At 31.3% G+C, this 17,940-nt stretch overlaps 1 protein-coding gene across 1 annotated transcript in view; it reads left to right on the forward strand.

The window, feature by feature from the left end:
* Positions 1 to 17,940, forward strand: part of LOC132738632 (uncharacterized) — a 45,752-nt gene that overhangs the window by 26,208 nt on the left and 1,604 nt on the right. Inside the window, exons 2-10 of the mRNA XM_060726191.1 lie at positions 8,495 to 8,555; positions 9,285 to 9,403; positions 10,206 to 10,276; positions 11,045 to 11,165; positions 12,233 to 12,328; positions 12,690 to 12,766; positions 13,847 to 13,969; positions 14,709 to 14,759; positions 17,379 to 17,472. Of these exons, the coding sequence (XP_060582174.1) occupies positions 8,495 to 8,555; positions 9,285 to 9,403; positions 10,206 to 10,276; positions 11,045 to 11,165; positions 12,233 to 12,328; positions 12,690 to 12,766; positions 13,847 to 13,969; positions 14,709 to 14,759; positions 17,379 to 17,472 (813 nt within the window). The remainder of the gene's footprint in view (positions 1 to 8,494; positions 8,556 to 9,284; positions 9,404 to 10,205; positions 10,277 to 11,044; positions 11,166 to 12,232; positions 12,329 to 12,689; positions 12,767 to 13,846; positions 13,970 to 14,708; positions 14,760 to 17,378; positions 17,473 to 17,940) is intronic.

Genomic DNA, 17,940 nt, shown 5'->3' on the forward strand with positions numbered 1-17,940 from the left:
ATGAAAAACAATATCAACAAATCGCATCATAGATATCTTGGTGGGTTATCAGATGACATTTGTTTACGGTGACACTGAGTCATGGCCGGCCATGTTCATCACGTAAAAGGTATTTGCTCAGTTATCACCAACCTTATCTAAATACATCACATTTATTTCCATGCCATGTGCCATACTGGCTACAAAGTTGTAACTTGAATTAAAGCTGCTTGTAGAAAAAGATTTTAAGAAAAGTAAAAAGATTCAAAATTCAAGTATTTACATGTTTGTTCGAACAATGACTGATTTTGTTTAGTATTTACCACCACATTACTGTTGCGTGAGCACCACATTGCTGTTGTGTGACACATTTTTTGGGTAATTTATTTCGATTGAACATGCTGTTTGCAATTTGTAAATTACGATCTTTGTTCACTTCACAAGTTTTACTTTTAAATACATTTTCATTTTTTTTAAAGAAAATAAGTATAAATCTGAAGACATGCTGCTTTAAGATATATTAAGCAAAAAAAATCACAACAGACAAACCATTTTCCTACCTTAAACGTGCATGAAAGTTATATTAATGTTCAAAACTAAATACAATTTTAATGCCGTTAAATGGGAAATAAAACTCGAAACCTTTCATGTAACCAACTATGCTTCCAAATAAATGAGCACTTATATTAAATAATTACGTTTCGAACTAATATATGTTAACAATTGAAAGAATAGCATTATGTGTTTTAGTAAGTGGGCGTTATTTTTATATATCTATTATAAGCTGATGTTTATGTTCAAATTGCCATGCTTTTATAAATGATATAAAATAGCCCTGAAAAAGATAATTGATATTTTCACTGTAACATACAAATGTATTTAAATACCTTGTTTTATAAATGATATAAACCTTGTACGTATATTGTCAGCCGTTTTAAATGCGATATATTCAAATGATTTGAATGTTCAATATGGTACCATGAAGTAACATGCAGAAATCTCAGATATATTCAACAGTTTGCAAAGATATAATCAAACGAATACGGTACAATTTCACTAAAAAAAGTGATTGTCATTGTTCAAAATGTTAAAAGTAATAGGTCAAAATTCTCTTTCACCTCAAGATAATATCCAAAAAAAACTTTAAACCATTTGAATATAATAGAATATTGAATAAAAAACATATATATGTTTTGTATTGATAGTGTTAAGCACTGGGACTTCTTTAGACCATTAAATGTATAAATAATATTTGTTTGCATGGACCGAACTCTTCAACAAAAAGCCAGGTAAGTTCATGTTTGAATTGTGATAATTTGATATTTACTTCTAAGGCACCTTAACACATGACACGCTTGTAAAGTGTTACTGTTTCACTGAAGTGCTTAGAGAGGGCTTTCCTAATTTGAATACATCAAACATTCTTTTTTACATTTGACCCTAACTGATGGGAAACGCTTATGGTAAATAATTCAAAAAATTATCATATAAAAAAAAGAAGAAAAAAAGAAGAAAATAGCCCTGGTTGTGAAATAATTTGTCATAAAGGTAGGTGTGTGTAATACAAATGGTATTTTGACTTCTTTACAATATTCAGTCACTATAATTGTACTTATTGGCAAATCGCCAAAGAAGCAAATAATAAACGTCGCAAAATCGTGTCTGTTTGGAAACTATAGCAAGAAACAAAAACAAAACATACGAAATATAAAAAAATAAAATAAAAAAATAAATAAATAAAGCTTTATATATTATAAAAAGGAGAAAAAAAACAACATTTTTTAAACAGATTTGACTTTAAGAATAGTTAAAAATATTTGTATAATTCTATTTTTTTGTATTCGGAATGTACGATATAGTTCATACCCCTCGCACCCTTAGAATCTATATATTATTTATAATCTGCACTAGTACACTATTGCATTGCATGCAGTGACTTATTTGAATGTTTCTTAACCATCAGAGGAAAATATTACCAACATTTGCCCAAAAGCAATGAAATTGTTTTCATTTTTTTATAGATAAATCAAATTGTTTTTGTTATTTTTTGCGCTTTAAAATCTTTCTTTCATAAATATGTGTTACTTATTTAATTAACTTACAAATATATGAAATATATCGACAAACTTATTGCATTTAATGCCGGCTCGCCACGGCGAGCCGGTATTACGTTAGGATTTTACTGAGAAACAACCTAAAACTCCGAATCTATCCAAAAATTTAATCGAAGCTTGGCTTCCAGCTTTCTATAAAAAATTATCTATCAGGGCTAGGATCCAAAATTATTTAGCCAATCAAATTTAATCTAACATATCGTCAAAAAACCTTCAATTTTCACGCCATATTTAAAAAGCAGCAAGTATTGTTTTGAGCGCAAAGATATTATGATGATTAAAAATGTTTGTTTTCATGAATTCTTTTCAATAAATCATATTTACACTGACTTTTGATTTAGCGATTTAACCTGTTTCCTCTGTAGTAAGTTTTCGTTTGGTTACTACTAGTAATTAACATAAGAGTACACCAGGTTCTGTGCATTTTTTTCTTTTTCCTTTTTTCCGGTCATTTTATCCTTTCCGGTATTTAGTGTATATATTTACTGGCCGGGATCCGGGACGCTCGGACTGGCCGGGATCCGGGATCGTATAAGATATAGAGGAAAAACTTATAAACTATATTTGAGTTGATTATTGTCGTAATGAAAGGCCATTAAACGTTAAGTTTTTTTATTGTATGTAATGAACGTTAAATTAATTAAACTTTGGATATAAATATATTTAGAGCTATTTATCAACAAACTTAAAAATCACAATACTTATAATTATATGCCTAATTAATTGGAAAAATCAAAGACTACATTCTTGAATTGGTCAAATCCCGGGATCCCTTTATGTTTTAATGCGATCCCAGCTTTTCTGAAAACTATATTCTTGAACTGGCCAATTCCTTGGATCTATTTATACTTTAATACGATCCCGGCTTTTCTGAAAACTATATTCTTGAACTGGTCAATTCCCGGGATCCCTATATGTTTTAATAGGATCCCGGCGTATCTGAAAAGCATCTAAGACTGGTTAATTCCCGGGACTTCTCCAAATCCCTCCAGAGGCGTGCACGTCGCGGAGAAGGCACACGGCAGGTCAAGGTCAAGTCATCTTAAGTACCAGAGGTGATTGGTTGACCTGTCGTGACAAACTCTGGAGGGTTGGCGCTAATGAGAGCCGTTTTTGTTATCGTCAGTATGGAACTTGATGCCTGGCCAGTATTGTCGTACTCCTCTACCACCAACGAACGAAGAATAGGCTACAGGAAGATTCAGCTTGACAAAGACGTCCCCGATGTGACTACCTTAGTGGACCGGCAAGGATGCTATATTCTCGGACAGATGGTTATACCGGCGCCGAGTATAAATAAACTTAAACTGACTGACTGTAATTCCCGGGATCCCTATATTTTTAATAGGATCCCGGCTTTTCTGGCTGAATTAATTGACAACTTGTGTTTACTTTAGGACTTGTGTCTGTCACTCATTCCAATACTAGATATCATATTACAACTTAACTTCGTATAAAGAGACATCTTTATGAATTCTACCTATCTAACATTTATTTGGTCAAGGTCAAAAGGCCATATAGTAAATGTGCAGAGACATAGGGACTTCATTCTATCTGTTTACATGCATCTTCATATATACTCATATTCCTCTTTGTTAAACTGAGTGAAACTGGCTTCCATAACTTTATGTCACTTTTATTTTGATGTTCGCTGAAGTCTCTTCAGCTAACAGAACTGTCATTTTTACATTTAAACGCACCCCTGGAAAAAAATTACGAAGCGAGTCGCTACTAGCTTTTTTAAAAGCTAACCTTGTTATTTTCAAGTCTAGTTCATTCACAGATGTATATTAATTTTGAACCAGAAATGAGCAAATTTTCGTTGCAAACTTACTTACTGCGAGTATAAAATGTAAATTTTAAGGAAATAAAAGCGTCAAGATTGTAATTAAAAAAAAACAACCTTTTATATGTATACATCGTTTCGCTTCAGTTATATAGTTTTGTGCGATAGAGTGTTTACCTCGTTAGTACATTTTTGTGTGTCAAATTTTGTTATAGGCTGTAAAATCACTTTTAAATAAATGCATTATTTTTGTACATTTTGTTTAACAACTGCTACAGGGAGGAAACTTGCAAATAAGTTTTTGCGGGTAACTAGAAGTTATAAGTTATATCAAGTTAATTTAGTTCATACAAATTTATATTAGTTCGATTGTGTTGTAAGCTATAAGCGTATTTTAAACACCCTCGATTCGTTCCTGGAACGAACCAGTACTAGATTGATGTAAAGTTTCTTGCTCAAAGAAACAACGGCTTGCTCCTGACTGTCCGAAATCATAAAGCCAGCAATATTTAGATAACTAGTCCGAAGCGTTAACCACTCGGGCACGCTGCAACTCTTGATTAAAGTTGATAACGTTTTAATACAATGTGTTTCTTCAAATACACAAAAAGTCATTCAAAACGACATAAAAAAGTATTTCAAATTAAGTGTCTCATGATTCTTTTATAAATTTCTGGTTTGATATAGAAAGTTTACAATTAGCTTGTAAACATCTACGTTTATTTACAATTATATAGTCTAGTTATATAAACAGGTTGTTAACAAACAGGAAGCTATTGCGCGAGTTATTAAATTCTTCTTTAAAGTTACAAGTAGCTAACTATTTATTTTATGAATACAAATATATATATATACATAGAAGAATACTGGATTCACTTGAGGTACGTAATAAAAGGGCCGGTAATCAAATACTTTTATTTGTTGCTATCATGAATTTAACTAGACGGGCTCCAGATAGTATACTAGCGACATTCACGCTGGTTCAAATGCATCTTCTAGATATAGAAATTTTTGTTAACAAATATATAGAGGATATTCAAGTTTTTTCTATAAATATGTGATTTATTTTCATCGAGTGGTATGAAAATAAATATTTCATGAGTGGCGGTAGCCACGAGTGAAATATGGTAATTTTCATGCCACAAGATGAAAATAAATCATGTATTTATAGAAAAAACTTGAATTTTCTGTTTATTATATACATTTTTCTCTTTTTTGACATTAAAATATGAAAGACTTTCCCTTAAATTTTGTGTACTGGCAGAATTTTAAAGAAAGTACGCAAAATACGCATTTTATTTCATCAATATTTCTCAATATTTCATTTATAAGTATATAATAAAAACACATATTATATACCTTAAATAAAAGATATGAAAATTAAAACTAGCAGGTTTGAATATCGAAGATAATCCTTACGTGACTTGTTGTTTGAGGAACATTTCTCTGCACTTCATGAGAAAGCTTTTACCTGATTGCTCGGTTCTTCCTTCTATAGGAATTCGGACAGGTTCCAATGTGTTCTACATCATTGTGTCTTATCTTGTTTTGTGTCCCTATAACCGTCTCATTCTCTCATCTATAATTATATTTCACTGACAAAATATATAATAATATTTCACTGACGTCTTGCTCATAAAGAAGGGGCCAAACAGACCCTTGACGTCGAGAATCACGTCTTATATAACTTCATCTGTCTATCTTCCCTAACTACGACTATTAGGAGCAACTGTTCGATTTTAAAAGTATATTTGTGTAATGGATTTAATAAGCTGATCTTTATCTTTTATAATCTTTTCTTCCTAATTGTTTTCTTCAGACATCGTTAATAAGCTATTACACCCCGTCTGAGTCAAGTTTCTTCCACACCACTGCGCTCACTTTCTTGCAGTCTGTGATTAACATCACGAAATTTCCTTTGCCAGTACTAGTATAACACCAACGCTCGCAACCATCAGCACTTGGAATAGTCCCCCTAAATTATTTAACTCATGCGATGTTACTAGGTGTCACGTGCATTCCGATGCAGGGCCGTTGGTGTCGACGTTTTAGTTTCGTATCATGCAGCTGAATTCCTTTTCCTGTAAAATCAGCTTGCTTACCTTCTGATAAAGTGAAAATATCATACACATGTCACAAATCATGATTTAAAATTCAGATAAAATTAAATTCATGTCATATATAAATAAAATACATAGGTGCCTCGTCGCGAGATTTAAATGTTATAAGGACCTTTTTCCTAAAGGAAAACACCTCCACAATGTCAATGTCTACATAAAAAGTACATTGAACCGTTTCATATTGAAACTTTGTGAACAACCCTTGTACGTTCATATAAAAATAGTGATTTTAAACACAAGATTGCCTTCTTACATCGTAATTTGTATATGATTTTATTTCTTTCAGACTGCATAAGATGTTTGAACCATTTCTTGTTAGTGTTCTGGTTGCAGGTATGTAACGTTTTCTATTTCTTTTGAATCAATTTTTAATAGTTCCTGCAAGGCTGTGTAGATTCGTTCAATAGATATTTCCACAGGAGGCCCTGATTCGTTACCATAAACATTTTCGCAGTTCAAGTTTGATACAACATGTGTTCTAATTTATTGAACTTTTTGTGTTCAAGAAAGTGTTCAAATACATTAAATTCATTTTTAAACTAATGTAATTACATTCCTTTAAACGGACATTAAATGTTACTTCGGAGCAAAAAGAAAATTGTGTTGACTCCAGGAGGTCGAATTAATTAAGGACACCCGGCAAGGCAATTCGATGTAAATAGCTATAATTAATTATGTTAAAACTGATTTATGTTAAGATTAGTGTAATTCTTACACCTAGCGGTTTTCGTTATTTTAGGTAGGATACATAAGAAGATACTATCTAACATTAGTTTTGTATTTCCAATATCTAAATGAGTCATGAAAACTGAAATGTAACTGAAATTATAATAATAACATCGTGAACGTTTGTTTATCTGAGGTTCAATTACATTCCTCCAACAAACGATCAATTCAGGTTTGATGTGCTTCAATAAAAAGAATGTTTATTTCGTTTTCAAAATGTTATATAACTGTATTGACGCACAAACACAAATTTTGAAATGATCGTTAACATTTTATCGCGATATTAGGCTTTATTATTATTATTAGCATACATGTATGAATAGAGACTATTTGATGGAAGTTATCATTATTTAAGTTAATTGGCTGTCAAGTCCATTATGCGCAATAAAAAGGTATTTATACAAGTGATATAGTTACAAAAAAATATAAAGATGTATATCAGACTGTAAAAGATACATTTTTGTGAACAATTGCACATCCTAAATTGAATTGGTCCATAACGGAAGGTCTGTAATAACCTGTACTGATAGTTTTCATACATGACAACAAACTTTGGAAGAATTATATATGGATATTGTTGGTAAATGTGAGATACACCCTCCAATAACATGTAAACAAGACAAGACAATTTGTTTATTTAAGTCTCACTGTTGTATATATATTAATAAATTTTAACAAAGTTATAAAAGAAATACGTGAAAAAAAAACTCTCTAAAAGAGCTATGAGAGACTTAGAATATGATCATGAATAAATAAAAAAACATTTCAAACTGTCTTAAAACGTGTTAAAAGCTGAAATATGTGGCAGCAATATAACTTATATTACACATACAAAACAAACGCATCCTAATTAATATTCAAAGTTTGACTATGATACTTGTGTATAAAGTATAAATAGCCTTTATAACTTGTGCCTCATATTTTACAATATTTTCATTTGATAGCAAACATATGAATTTCTCATTATCAATCTGTCATTAGTTTTGCATATGTCGATATAAAGCGTCTCTCTTATTTGCGAATAAAGTGGACATTTAGCAGGGACATTACAGCTCTTCTAGTGGTTAAAACAAAATATACGGTCAGCGTGGTTCTACTCAGATGCCCGTTCGTGCCTGAAATAATGCACGGATCGAAGGGCACCTGAGGTCTTCCTCCACCAGTAAAGCTGGAACGTATACTGTATCGGTATGACGTAAAAACTAAAGAAACAAACAATCAAACAAAAAATTGAATATATATATTTTTATCATATAAATGCTCATTTTCATAGAAAGTTTGAAAATAAACGTGATAAAACTTTTTTAAGAATATTATGGGCTTTCCCAGCTTTTCCAGTGATACAAACAAACTTTTAAAGCTACAGCTTTGAAAAGTAAGCCCAACAGGTTGACTTATTTATTGTGACCAGTAGTGCACCGTTAACTAAAAGTTAATATTAAAGTTTGTCACGGAGCGGGGTGGAGGGTTAGCTTTGAAAAACGTACATTTGCCGAGCTCTAGATAAAATATGTTATTATACTTAGACAAATCAACTTTAAGTAACATGTCTCTGTATTTCGTATTTATCATTGCAGAACAGGATAGTTCATTAAGGGAGGATAAGGGATTACATTTTCTCACCAGAAATGAATACTAGAAGCATTTGACCACCTTTAAATGATACTGTTATGTATTTATAATTTTAGTGTTTGCTGTTATTCAACCGACAACAGGGCAGAACCCGCCAACCTGGAACACAGGAACATCATTCACTAAGACGTCTTCAGATTGTCCAGAAATCACCGACTTGTCTGCAACGTCAAAGACTGGCGACACTGTTTTATACTCGTTAGTTTTTATTCTATTGAAAATTGTTTACAGTTTAAGTCGGTGCTAGGGTGTGTGGGCGATGTTGCATCTTTTGTACTTGTACTTATGTTCACTTTACTTTTGAGATATTTCTCTATTTCCACTTTTTAATCACACTTTGAGCCTTGCACTTTCTATTTGTTTATGACAAAAAAGGCAATAGATTCATGTAGATATTTTAGGATTTAGTTATATTGTTCAATTTACTTGATGCATATTTCATATTGGATATTTATTAAGTGAATGTCTAGTGTTTCCTTCCTCAGCGTGTTTTTTACCATTATAACTTTGCACATCCAGTTATGAATAAGGTAATGATTGATAAATCAATAACATTTAACTTAATGCTCATTACCAATTTTATTAAATGTTAATACACGGCTACTGTATCCCAATTGTTTTATAAAACCGGCCACTATTTGGAAACGAAAGTCCTTTCAGTTTTACGAAACAAGGGGAAACACTTACTCCTTTTAACAATGTAAATGTCGCTAAGCATGGATGAAAAACATGATATTGAACAATGTTCATCATTAAAATTTTAAAATGAATTGAATAACAAAGTATATTTATACATACCGGTATGCCATGGCACTTTTGTTTGGTTGGTTGTTCGACTTTTTTGTTCTTTTCTTCATTTTTTGTCGTTTAAATAATGGAACGACAATGTGTAATTATATTTTTCTTTTTGTTATATTACCTTTACAGTGTAGAGTCTCAAACCCCGATGATGCCGGATTTACTACTGATGTGAACTTTGCTTCTGATCCAATTCTTACGTGTGTGGCGGGTTCCGTATCCCAATCCTCGTATGTTGTAGTTGTAAGGTATGTAATTGTTATTTAGGTCACAGTATTAGCATTGTATGTTGATTTTAAAACACATTACAGCATGAGTGCCTATCTAACGTATTTCAACTCTATATATTTTTTTTTTACTTTTAGCTCTGAATAGACACTTTTGCCGTCCTCATCTTTCTTCATTTATCATCAATGAAATGTTCTTCATTATATTTCGAACATGTAATTTACCGCTGAATTATATGTTAGGAAAAGACCTCTATAAGCATTGTATGCTTTCGGATCTAATCCTTTTCAGCATTGTATATTATGTAACTATTGATTGTATGTAATATATGTTTGTATGAAAATGTTTGAAATAAAATATGTTTAAACTAATTGTTATCAAATTACAGAAATTCGTGAAATCCCTGTATTGAACTAAAATTTAGCGAATATATATTCTGCGATATTCAGTGTACGCGAATATAGCGAAAATTAGATCCTTGCAAAAAAACAGCCTGATACACGGTGTTCTGTGTGTTTCTTAAACTATTCTTTTTTCTTTTTCTTACACGCATACATAGGAAACAGTTCTCTTGATTACAACTCTTAATATCTTTAGAACGTTCGATTTTGATTATTTGTACACGGTTTTTCGCATTTTATACACAGAATCAAATCACACTATTACAAAATAACGGTCTGGGAAATACGAGATAAAATATTTTACATGACGTTTATTCAGTATTTTGTATAACCGAGACTAACCTTTTCGAAAGGACAACACCATTTTTGTGACACTTTTCGGCTATCACTATTCACTGTTTATACATTCCATATTTTACAGAGCAAAATATCAATCAGATGCGGGACAAACAGATTTAACCATTACTATCACATTCACAGATCAATCACCTGGTAAATACATTTTAAAATACCTTATTCTTCAAAAATTCGTTTTAAGAATGGTTATATTATGTATGAGATATGTCATAACACAGGAACATGAAATTCTATCAAATAACGAATATTAATGATAATATCCAAGTATACCCCCTATATACCATAGTTTTTTATATTATATGGGGGTATATTTTGCTTATTATCGTTAATATTGAATTTCAAGTTTTTGTGGTCATAGACAAATATCTTTGTAAAAGGTAGTAACGGTTACAAATATTATACTATGAATCTGATTTTTGTCTACTTTTCAATCTGTGATATTTTTCCTTTCCACAATAGTCGCACAAAGTAAGTTTCTTAAAATAATTCAATGGGAGGAGCCCTAACGGATAAAGTGGTTAAGGTGTCTGGCCTCTCAACTCAGGGTCATTGGTTCGAGCCCTAATCGGATCACGGCCATGTTTCTTCATATGACACCAATACTGGTTGGTTCCAGGAAGCGGACTCGAACGTGATTTATATAAGTTGCAATAACTTTTTTCGCAATTGAGCTTTAATGAATATGTTATAACCAATCTTTCAAACTTGTGAAAATATACGGTATAACAATAACGGTTCAAAAAAGCTCTGATGCCAACTTTTGTAATATACTAATATACCTTCTGAGATCGGTGTATTAAATGAGTGTTTTGCTAATAATAATATAATTGCGTTTGTGGCTTAATTAAGATATTTTGTGTTTGTTTGTTTATTATATTTGATTTTTTTATTATTGAATACTAGCGACAGGACCAACATGGAACACTGGCACCTCGCATACATTAGATAAAACGGACGCTAACGCGTGTAATTCTGTCACAACTTTGTCAGCAACTTCGACAGACAGTTCGACCGTTCAATACAGGTACCTACGGACAATATCATATATTTTAATGAATTTAGATTGTATTTATCTTGATAAAAGGTTTTCACATTCATTTTTTTAAATACATGTAATTAACTACATTGTACAGAAAATACAAATACGCTTGTACTTGTTTTGTGTTCGTCAAATTGTCATTTTAAAGTATTTAAGTATGCCATTCTGTCTTGGAAGTAATAAAATTCACCCCAAAATATGAATTGTGTGCTTACATCTTTTATACAGTTCCATATACCTTGTACATGCTGCATTTATGTAACTGTAATGGGGTTTTACTGTTTAATGTGAGATTTGGAGCAATCTGTCGGAAACTTGAAAGGATTTCAATATCAAACACATAAATATATGACCAACAGATTGGCTGCAAGGACGTGCAGTCTTGTCTGAAGAAAGGCCAATTACTTACATTACTAACGGTGGAGGGAATACTAGTATGTTAAAATAAAAAAGATAATGTAGAACAGTATGCTGACGGCTTTTTTCTTCTAAATAATGAAGAGAAAAACTGTTAGAACTGTAAGTATGAAACATTACAGTAATCATCCTGTTATTATTTCCAAACAAGTAGAAGTTGGAATGCAATTTTAAGACTGCAACTATAGCAGAATATACAGACGAGTATGAATTACAGAACAAGCCATAAACTCAACACAAACTATACAGTCTCATCTACGTTATCTATGTTCTAAGTCAGTTACAATTAAATGACGGATGGACAATGGGTTTTCCTAAGATTAATATGTCAGTTCATATAAGAAAAATGTTAAATTGTACGCAATATACATGTTACATTTGAATGTAGGAAACACACCTCAAGGCTTATTTATAAGAAAAGTGTATCGTAACCCAAGATTTACATTGATAAAACAACTTATGATTTCTATATCCAAAAGAAATTTGGACATATTTTAGTGTTTAACACACACACAATTTTATATGTTATTATATTCTCCACGCATTAATGAATGTGAAATAGTTTGCCGCCGTATTTTAACCATTATTTTGAGCGTTTTGATTGAATTGGGCTGTTTAACGGCATCTTATTTCAGTATTCAAGGAAGCAGTGTGTTTACTATCACCGGAAGTAACATTCTAAGCTGTACCCTCGGGGACATCACATTGTCTTCATACACAGTAGTTGTAAGGTAATATTCCGTATTTTGCACAATATTGAATAAAATCAATGAACATTCAGATTTTTTAACCGACTCATGTGCCAAAAGATGTGTCAATTTTGTCCATAATATCTTTATCAAATGCATATCGTACCACATGTAGTCTCGTTTTCAATTTCAGGGTAAAAAAATCATATCATTTCCTTATTGTACTTGAAGTAACAAAGTTCTGTCAAAATGTGAGAAAAAAAGAGAAATAGAGAGTCCATTATACATTTTTGAGAACAATATTGATTCTGTTTACTTTTGAAGTTACGAAATCAAAACGACATGACTGTTTTAGTAACTTTATAAAAGATGCATTTACACTTGTTTCGTGTTTACTTTACAGAGCCAACCAGGATAATAATGTTCCGACAGATATTACATTGACTATCACTGTAACAGGCCTTTCATCAGGGTCAGGAGGTAAATATAATAATTAGGAACTTTGTAATAAATAGGAAAGAAAATGTTTAAAAAGTAAAATTTCGGTAAGAGCGATTTAGTTGTTTTATCCTAATAAAACTCTTCTTTTTTGGACCACTCTAGAATTCATACGTTTTAAATGATAGTATTCCACTCAAAATTGGTTAAGTTTTAAGGTTTGTTTCTGTAAGAATCGAACCCTCAGCGGTCAGGGGCAAGTGGTTTGATGTCAACGATCTATATAATAAGCAGTGGCAAAGCAATGTTATAGTGGCTATCTTGTTGATGACGACGTTGTGTCATCATTTACATTGTCAGATATGAGACGGGACCGAGTTATTCCGATTTGCATTTTATAATGAAAATGTTTTGATGTGTCGATGCTGAATAGTTAACATTATTATCAGCAAATGATGACAAATAAAAAAAATGTTTTGACGCGTTGATACCAAAAAAGCTACTTTTTATATAACTCATTGAAACATATTACTTTTTCAATTAGACTATATTATTGTTTTCAATGGGCTTTTTTAAAACATCAAATCAGACATTTCTAAGTTTAGAATCTGACAGCGGAGAATAATGTATCCATATATCCTATGTACTCAAAGTCCTGCATTACAATATTATAGTCATAATGATTTGACAGATTATATGACTTTGTATTTAGGGGTTTATAATCAGAGGCTAGATTTATGTATAGCAAATATTAAGCATTTAATCAATACTATATAAATGCCACAAATTAGAAATTAGTAATTAGAATTAGTATTTTGAAGTATTTCTGCCAATGTTGAAACTGAAACATCTATATATGACAAAACCAACGTAATGCGTTTGCGACCAGCATGGATCCAGACCAGCCTGCGCATCTGCGCAGTCTGATCAGGATCCATGCTGTTCGCTATCAGTTTTGCTACTTGTAATAGGGTTGGTTAGCGAACAGCATGGATCCGGAGCAGACTGCGCAGACGCGCAGGCTGTTCTGGATCCATGTTGGTCGCTAACGCATTATGTTGGTTTTGTCGTGACGCGGCTCATATATTTTTTATATAATTGTGATATCAACTGCTTTTCAAGGCGGTTCTTCAGAAGGAGAATCAACTACAGAGGACAGTGATGACAGTTGGAAATATGGTGTTGCGTTTGGAACTGTCGGGGCAGTAGGTGTAACAGTAGGCGGACTCATATTTGCGATGAAAGGTATGCACTGTGACAAACTCAAACATTATGTTAACTACAGCAAACAATTGCACAAAAATGATCATGACTTTATTATTGTAGTTAATTGTAAACAATCACTGTATTATTTTTATTATTTACAAGTATTCATTTACAAAATATACACATGTTTGCTTAATGATATTATTATTTATTTATGAAGGTAATAAATTTTGTCTTGAGACAATTTGTTCTTTTTTTATTAATGTTTGTTGACAGAGGTAGTTTTGGATTTAGATAGCCCTATAATCAAGCAATACTTATTCCTTCTTTCACGTGAGACTTGTTTGATGGTAGTGTTTATTTTAAACATCTGTATAAACAATTCAAACAATTACGCAAAACTATCACATCCTATAAATATTTAAACAATAACAATTTAAATACGACTGCTTGAATCGCTTTGTTATGAAGCTTTTAGAATTTATTGTTATTCGTCGTTATGAATTCATATGTAAGCATTGCCTGTATTGTGTAAAATGCAAACTATACAATGGTTCTAAAGAGTCTTTATTTATTATGCTTGCATAAAGGTGTCGATAACAAAGGAGGTTTGTTATTAATCGTACATCGTTAAAGCAGATTATATGAATGGGAAACATGTGAACATTCAAAGAAGTACATGTATTTGCATAGTAGTTAGGTTGCACCGGGGCACTGCACTAACAGTCATCGTTGCAAACAAATATATATATATATATATATATGATCTTATTTTCAGCAGCAAAAAGACGAGATAAAAGACGAGATGATAAAAATAAAAAAGATCCTGGTAAAAGGATTTCCTAGTTAATTCCCTTAGAAATTACTCATGGTCGCTGACTATCATTATACTCTGTTATCATTTAGCATTTGACCTTAAGTTTGAATAACAAAGGAAAACTTTAAACAAAGAAGCAAACAAAACACAGACAAACACATATTCTGTTATGATTAGTATGCATTTTTAAGCATTTCTTAACTCAACTTTATTAATCCAGCAAATGATAAAAATCGACTCAGCATGTCACTTAAAAAGAAATAAATAAGTAATTATTATTGTAGTCCTAAATTGTCATAATTTAGAGAGTATTTTGTAATCAATATATACTTACCGTATATATTTAATGAAACACGAACAATGCAGCACAGGTAGCTGATGGGTATTCGTTCGTTACAATGTTACAAATGACTACTCCTAGGTTATGTCTTTTTGAATTTCATAACTTTATAAAGAATGCTATGTTGGTTAGATTTAGGGATTAAACCCTTGTTAGTTTGAGATATTTTTATGCTCCGAATACTTTTGCATTGACCTTTTTGATAATTCTATAACACTAAAATAAGATAACAATATTCGCTGTTTTAGCAAGAATTTACATTTAATTCATTTGCAATGGATTCTTTATCATGTTGTCATTTCTTTGTACTGTTTCTCATAGTGAAATTTCACGAAACTACCAGTTGTGTGCCATATCACCTTATGTTTATCACATAGTCTTATACTTGTCACATCATATTATCTTTATCACGTCACCCTATCTTTCATCATAGAATTCTATGTATTTGCATTAGATGAACATGTGTGAAATGCTTTTGTCAGGTCAGGACTAACACAGAATAGCTCATCCGGGTGGTTAGTTGTGTATGCATGTGTTCCATTATATGTTTCAGCGTGCACATTGTGACAAAAATAACTCATAGCTGCTTTCTAATAGTTTAGAACAAATAATTAAGGAAAAGTAAATGTAACTGAATAAATTTGAGTTGGGTGAATATATTTGAGAGACAGTGTAATTCATATACCTTTAACAAATACTGGAAAAGGGATATGATTTATGAGCAGTCACAAATATGCTATTTAAATTTTAAGCTTAATTTCTACTTTTTAAATTATGTAATTCAACATAACCTGCTTCAGAATGAGTAATGTATGATTTAAAAGATATGATTTTACACCTCATTATTTCGACATAAAAAATCAAAATTGACTATCACAGGTATTTTATGACTCATGTGAATGTATGGAAGGTAATAAATTTTAGGCGTAATGCAATTTAAACATATTTTGATCATAATCATATGCATCTGATAGCACTACTTTAGATTGACGTAAACAACATACATATATATTTTTAATCGGTGTTTATTTTAAGATGTTCGCTTAAGTATTACAACGTATTCTTTGTTGAGTTTCACTTGCATCAACGATTATTTATGTAAACATATTTATTTAAAAATATTTAATATGCATCCGACAAATTAATTTACATATAGCTTCATTTGCTATGCAAATTAAGTACACATGTGTTATGAAGAGTATTTTCTTGATTTTATAAAGTTTTCAATTTTAGTGTTCTTCGGCAATTGTAAACGTTTAAGGACTATGTATAATTACAATGTAGTTCCATTAACCAATTACTGCATGAGCATTTTGTGAAAGATGGCTGTTTTCATTAAAAAGTCTCCAGTTACAAGTTCAAATTGCTATAAACCTATAAAAACTGCTTCAATACTAATCAAACTACAAAAACAATAGAGATACTCAAAGGTAAAATGTATGAGATTCAAGGAAAATGTGACAGATTAATCAAGTCTTACATGTCTTAAAATGATTTCAGATGACGATTTAAAGTAAATGACAATCTACATATGAAAAAATAAATGTTATCATTTATTTATGATTTCCTACGGATATGTTATACATAATGCTAAATTCATTTTTTAAATAAATAAAACATAATTTGATGAGCTTAGATACATTTTATATCTACATTTGTATCTGCCTTGAATAACATAAAGAGGTAGTAATGATGATGATGCTGAAGATTGGAGGACAGTGTTATAACTATGTAAATAGTTAAAAATTAACAACTATAATATACACTGTGTTTGTGAAGTTAGTCAGACAGCTGGAGCAGCCGGAACAAGTTTTGCCTGAACCGATTGAACGGACTGAACCAGCTACCCATAGATAATACAATAAAAACTGTGCTTTATTTCATTATGTTATTTCTTGTTAGTGATAACCTCGATCTCTGCGTGGCTATTTCGGCTAGTCAAAACAAACGGACCTTTCAATACTACTGATAAAGGCGACACAATGTGTGTGTTTTGTTTAGATTATCCGTTCATGCCTATAGATTATCATTCAGATATTGGGTTTTTTTTATCGGTCAAAACTAGTGTTGTTCATGTTACATGCTATATTTTTGTATTTGTTGCAATCGTAGGTATTGTCGAATATATCTCCGTAGCGAGCTATATTATGCGGGGACAATAAAAGGCGTTACAAATAATAGATAACAAAAGATGATGAAGCACTTGACGACAAGCAAATAATAATAATTATAATAATAAGATAATTAAAAAAGATAGCAAGAATGTTTAAATTATAATCATATCGTTGCAGCTCTAGGTAAATCGTCTGGAAGCATGGTCACAGATACAAATATAGTCAAGCCAAAGGAAGATGTTAAAAGCCCTTTACCAAGTACAGCAGAAAAGTAAGAGTATAATTAAGAGAAACTCAAATGAGGTCAAAATGCCTAAAACAATGAAATTTGACATTTGCACATAGATCAAGTTAAACACTTAAACTTGAGAAAAAAATCTGCAATGATACTAGTAATCAGAAATTATATCAGAAATAGATAGAAACGCGTTTTATTTTGGGTCATTTTTGTATGATAAAAATATTGGATGAGGGGATCATCTAAAAATGTTCACACAAGTTATTGGTTCAGGCCTACATTTAGTGGTACACAAATCTTGGGAATATGATTTGGGTACTATTATGCAAAAAAGCTCAGTTGCGTCCCTTATATAAGCAAACAATATGTAAATATTTCTGTGTAATGCTTCATATTAGCTCTATATTTCACAAGAAAAGGTTACTTTAAATTCGATTTTTGTGACTGTTCATTATTGATTTGGGGTTTAATGCCAGCTTTGGGGTAATTTCCCGATTTTAT

The sequence above is a fragment of the Ruditapes philippinarum genome, unplaced genomic scaffold (assembly GCF_026571515.1).
Source record: "Ruditapes philippinarum isolate M1 unplaced genomic scaffold, ASM2657151v2 ctg338_1_1_1_1, whole genome shotgun sequence".
In the NCBI taxonomy this organism is placed as follows: Eukaryota; Metazoa; Mollusca; class Bivalvia; order Venerida; family Veneridae; genus Ruditapes; species Ruditapes philippinarum.